This window comes from Lagopus muta, chromosome 6 (assembly GCF_023343835.1).
Source record: "Lagopus muta isolate bLagMut1 chromosome 6, bLagMut1 primary, whole genome shotgun sequence".
Lineage (NCBI taxonomy): Eukaryota > Metazoa > Chordata > Aves > Galliformes > Phasianidae > Lagopus > Lagopus muta.
In genome coordinates this window covers 13,546,706-13,552,166 of record NC_064438.1, presented here as the reverse complement: position 1 = coordinate 13,552,166, position 5,461 = coordinate 13,546,706, and the positions used below count along the sequence as shown (strand labels likewise).

The window sequence follows — 5,461 nt, the reverse complement described above, 5'->3', positions numbered from 1 at the left end:
GCCGCGCCGCCGCTCTTAAAATGGACCCCAAAAGGGAAAGCGTGGGCAACTACAACTCCCAGGATGCAAAGCGAGGTGACGCGAAGAGGAGCTGGCGCGCACTTCCGCTTCTTGTTCCTGTCCTCGCCGCTTTGCCTTCTGGGAATTGTAGTCTCAGAGCCGCGTGCTGCAGCGCCGTGGCGCTCGGTGGGAACTCGGTGTCCCAGCGCTCCCCGGGCAGGTGCCGTCGCGGCGGCCGTGAGGAGAGCGACAGGCGGGAAAGGCGGGTAGCGCTGTGAGCGGGCGCCGGGCCTGCGCGGCTTCGGGGTACGGAGGAGATCCAGGAAGATCCCGGTGCGGGGAGGGGAGCTGGGCCCTGAGCTGGCAAGGAGTGCGATTGATGGGCCCGCGGTGCAGGGCAAGGCGGTGGGCTGTGCCGTCGTGCTGTCTTTGCAAGGAGAACGGGGTCGCGGCCGAGGTTTGGGGTAACGGAGCTCTGCGTTTGCCTCACAGCTGCAGGAGGGCGAGGCCAGGATGGGAGAGGCTGATGGAGAATGTGCCAGCCAGAGGGACACGGGCCTGTCTGCGCTGTGCCGTGCCCGCATTGCTGTAACGAACGTGTGAGTCTGTCTGGTGTGCTGTCAGCATCTGCGTGTTTGGTATCAATGCTGTTCGTATGTTCTTTCTGTATAAATGTTCTTAGAAAAGAGGTGTCCTCATTCATAGCCTGAAACAGCTGTCTTGCTCAGCTGTGCTTCTTGGTGTCTCTTAGAGTTGCACTTGTTTCTTTCATGTGTTACAAAACTAAACAGAAAGATGCAGGACCTTCAGATGATTATGTTGCATGTAGGGGTTGCACTAAAGCCACGTCTCAAAGGAACCATCAGTTTCCTTAGTCAAATACAGCCAGACTGCTCACAACACAGCATTCGGGCCGTTCAGTTCTTTAGAAGTTTCTCCATGTATTAATGCCTCATGCAGATCTGTCCCCAGTGGTGCATATGACCCTTCTTTACAGACATCTTTGTGGTATCCTGGGTCTCTTTTCCAGTGGCATGCAGTACCTGCAGTGCATAAGTACTACTACAGTATTTCCTTGGCTGCACTTAACTACATTTACAACTACACTGCATTTACTAATTGTTTACTGCACGTGTAAATTACAGCTTCGTTTTTTTAAAAGCCTCTCTTCTGTTGTACAGAATAAGGCTTGGTGGTGTGAACGTGGAGACTGAGTAACTGTAATGGAGCCTGCCCTAGTAGGTCTGTGCTGTTCTTTTGCCAATAGATAGATTCAGATAATTCAGGATTATCTGAAGACTTTTTATGCGAGCTCGAGTTTGTGTCAGATTTAGAACTCAGCTCTGTAGCTTTGGATGACTCAGGGAGAAAGAATTATTTTCAAAACTCATTTTAAAACTACATTTCCAGTATCTTGATGGAAATGCTTGTTTTCTAGGGCGGAAGTGCTGAGATCTTTGGTGGCTTTAACTGACCCTCGGGAAGGGAAGCTGACTCAGTCTCAAGAGAAAGTGAGTGACCAGCAGACTTCCCATGTCTGTTTACTGCGGCTTTTCAGAAGAACCTATAATTGTGTAGTTTAATTTAATCTAATAGTAAATGAGAACTCTTTCCCTAATTCACATTTTGGCGAGCTGAACTGAGGTGTATGTTTGCAAACTCTATTTTTGACTGCCCAGCAAGCGGTGGGGTGATCATCAACCACCTCAGTTCCGCAGGGCTGCCTTCAGGCAGGCGATAGGTTGTTTCAGCCTGTACTGAAACTCGGGTCACTGTATCTTTTGATTGACCAAATGGCCAGTTCTTGCTGACCCTTGGTTGCACCCTCCCCTTGTTCCCAGTGTGCTCACACAAGCATGGCATGTGCAATTAGTTTTCACAATCCCGCTCAATTCATTTCTTAAGCTCGCTCATCATGTGATCGCAACAATCTAGTAATAACATAAAAGCTTAAAGCCAAGGAAGGAGTGGACCTTGTACTTTGTCAGTTTAAAGCTAATGCAAAACTGTAGCCCTGACATGTTAGAGGCTGTTCTGCCACATTCCTTGATCAGCAGCAGTGCCCTTTTTAATAGGTAGAACGTGATTGCAGCTGGATATAAGTTGGCAATAAAGAACTGTAATAGACAAAAGAAAGTGTAAGGGATTAGGATGTGTTTTGATGGATTTATATGGTATGATAAATGCACAGTGTACTTTGGAGAATCACTGCTGTTCTTGGAAGATGTGTGGAACAGTTATGCTCAAAAAACTTATGCTCATTGTTTAGCAATCGGTCTTGCTGATACCTTTAATGAAATTCATTACTAATTTATAATTACTTTGTATTCTTGTAATGAAGAATACAGGGCTTGTGGATGGCCTTAATATTAACGTGCATTCATTCCATGGTAATGTACTCTGATATTGTAGTAATAATTATCAGGCCTGTCCTTGAGTGATGGCCATATGTTGATTCTCATTGTGCAATTGAATTTTCATGCTTCTTTGTATTGTAGGCATTGAAGTTGCCGGGCATTTGGAAAACCATACATACAGCCATTCCTGGGCCTACATCAAGGACCTCAGTGGAGTGATAGCTCAAAGATGGGAGACCAGGATGATGATAAACCCTTCCTGGGCACTGGGGCTGCCAGTGCTGCAGACTACGAAAGGGCTCAGCCCTCTGACACAGTGTCGCTCAGCGATTCTGATTCTGATGATTTGGGGTTAGCAGATGAAGCAGAAGTTGATACAATATCTCCTGAGGATCCATCTGTAGATGAGGGGGATTACAGATCAGGGGATGCTGCTGACCCATCAGACAACACCGAGAGATCTCCTGTTCAGCCGTTCCATCTGAAGGGCATGAGTTCTACATTCTCTCTCCGCAGCCAGAGTATTTTTGATTGCTTGGAGGAGGCAGCCAAATTGTCTGTGCCCTCAATGTCTGAAGATAATGTTGTTGATGGGAGATTTAAACGTCCCTTACCTCCAACTACCATGTCAAGTAATGTGATACCAGAAAGCCTTGGAAAGCCAACCAGACCAGTGCAGGCTCCCAGAATGTCTCCAGCAGTGCCTGACTACGTGGCACACCCAGAGCGCTGGACCAAATACAGCCTCGATGGGGTGCCAGAGTCTAGTGACAAGACTAACAGGGCAGTGGCCATGGAATTTCTAGAGGGCTTGAAGAAAAGAGGAGAGGAACAAAGCTCAGCTGCTCAAGATAGCTACACCCCATATTTCAACCAGGACCCTTCCAGCTGTGGAGCTGGGAGGATTGTATTCACCAAACCTGCAAAAAGGGGTGTTGATGGACTAGAAAAGAAAATGTTGGCAGGAGAGGGTGATAAGAAACACATCAAAACAGATCTGAAAGGAAAGACTGATGACTTGAGGGAGGAGGATAAGGTAGAGCTGGGACACTTAGGTGGTGGTAGAAAAGCAACAGAGGAGGAGGAGGGATGCCTGATGGTGGAAAACCTGAATACAGAAGGTGAGCATGGTGTGGGTGAAGAGCCATTAGCAGAAAAAGTTGGATTCCATTGCAGCAAGAAGAGAAATAGGAAAAATTTCCGACCTAAAGTAGATGACGAAGGAGAGGAGGAAGAGTCTTAAATGATGGAACAAACCAGAAACATGCAAGAATTGGTATACTCTTGGATTCTGTTGTTATATATGCTTGGTTTTGTTGTTTTATATATATATATATTTTTTTTAATCAGGGACCCATGTGATACCATTTTGTTTTACTAACGGTTTGCTTTATAGCCACCCAGACCTCTTTCACTTTTAGAAATTAAGCTACTAAAAATACATTACAGACTTTTTGTTAGTGAGAACTCTGCAGGCGAAGGATAGTTGCAGTCTCTCAGGAGAGAATATAGCTTGCTTTGTTTGCTTGAGCAGCTCCCTGGGGATTGCTCAAGTCATCATGAGCACCATAGAAAAAGACTGTTAGCTAGAATGCTGCAAGGCATCCTCATTACCCCAGACTTTTCTTAAGTCCTGTAGAATCCAGGAACAACAGTGATGAGATTCTCATGTAGAGTTGTTTAAACAATGAAAATAAAACCAAGTCTTCCACTAGATTTGATTTCTCCTGACCTGTCCTTTTTTTGTTCTGTTTGAGATTGAGAGTACAGCATGAGAGGGCCCAGGTGGGAACTGGCAAACCAACTATTTTTTAATGTAATTTCAAATATTTAACTTACTTACTGTTACGTGGAAAAAAAGAGGTTAAGAAAATACCATTTTTCTTGCAGATGGGCACAACTTTGCGGAACATTCTAGTAAAGACACACTGAGCATCGCTTCAGCCAAGTCTCTTCATGTTGAGTGTAGATCAGTTAACACAACTTCTTTTAGTGCTATGATGTGTTGATTTATCTTTTTGCCTGCATATTTGTTTAGCCTTTCCAGATGGCACTACTTCCACATTTCCTGGTGTACGTTTGGTGGGAATCAGGGTGTTTGTAGAACTGGGTGCTTTTTACTTTGGAATTCAATAAACTTTCAGTTGTACTTTGATTTCTGCATCCCTTTGAACTGTACTGATATTAATGCAAACATAGGAGTTCAAACGACTACTCCATTTATTTGAGAACTGTTTAGAACACCTAGAATCTGGAATGTTAGTCTCAGCTTAGCCTCTTGTAACTTTCCTTCAGCTTCTTAAGGTTTGGAATCTAAAATTCACATTTTTAAGATTTTGGTGATTTTACAATACATAGAGAATCGCCTGATAGACTGAATCAAATCAACAACAAAAATAGCTGTATCAGAAAGGAAGTGGTTGAGAAGAATACAGCAGGTTGCAGATTGCAATATACGCCTTATTTCCTAACAAACAACGCAGCTCAGTACAATCATGCTGGTTTTACAACTTACCCTTTGCCTAGAGTGAAGAGCATTTAGCACAGGATCCAAGTTCTGTCACTGTTAATGGTGCTGCTATGGTCAGGGGTGCAGCTGGATAAGCTGGACAATCACTTACTTATGAAGAAGTCAGAAGATTAATTTTTATTAATTAAAGACTCCTGTTGAAAGACATTTTGATCACATTTGAGGTTTCCCCCCCCCCCCCCCAACTCTGTGTTGAGATATCTGGCAATAGAGTTTTCTCCCAACCTATCTTTGTTGTGTATGAGCAGTGTAAAATATGAATGAGGAAATTAAGTTCAGTTGAAACGTGGCAGCGTGTGACCACAACCCACTGCTTACTTCCCTTTTTTGACACTGTTTACATTGATGCAAAGAAAATTCCCGTTACAGGACAGCAGTCGTGCTCATTTTATTTGTGTATCTCATACAAAATTATAATAAAGCCAGCTAACATTTGTGTGCTAGAAAGGTACATCAGTTGCAGTAATGCAAAAAAAATGGCCATCAGTCCAAATTCATAATTTCTAAGAAAATTCTTGCTAAATATTCTTGGGGTTTTTTTTCCTTTTTTTTCTTTTTTTCTTTTTTTTTTGTT

The 5,461-nt window shown here is 43.9% G+C and overlaps 1 protein-coding gene across 3 annotated transcripts; it reads left to right on the top strand.

Annotated features, from left to right (window-relative positions):
* Positions 1-240: 240 nt before the first annotated feature.
* Positions 241-4,512, top strand: TSSC4 (tumor suppressing subtransferable candidate 4). Of its 3 annotated transcripts, none has more exons than XM_048948661.1 (3): positions 241-306; positions 1,439-1,511; positions 2,499-4,512. In XM_048948661.1, the coding sequence occupies exon 3, from the start codon at positions 2,587-2,589 to the stop codon at positions 3,598-3,600; it is 1,014 nt and encodes a 337-aa protein (XP_048804618.1). In that variant the 5' UTR covers positions 241-306; positions 1,439-1,511; positions 2,499-2,586; the 3' UTR covers positions 3,601-4,512. The 3 variants fall into 3 exon arrangements, with proteins under 3 accessions (XP_048804618.1, XP_048804617.1, XP_048804616.1); XM_048948659.1 differs by lacking the exon at positions 241-306 and adding an exon at positions 493-599; XM_048948660.1 differs by lacking the exons at positions 241-306; positions 1,439-1,511 and adding an exon at positions 308-599.
* Positions 4,513-5,461: the final 949 nt, after the last annotated feature.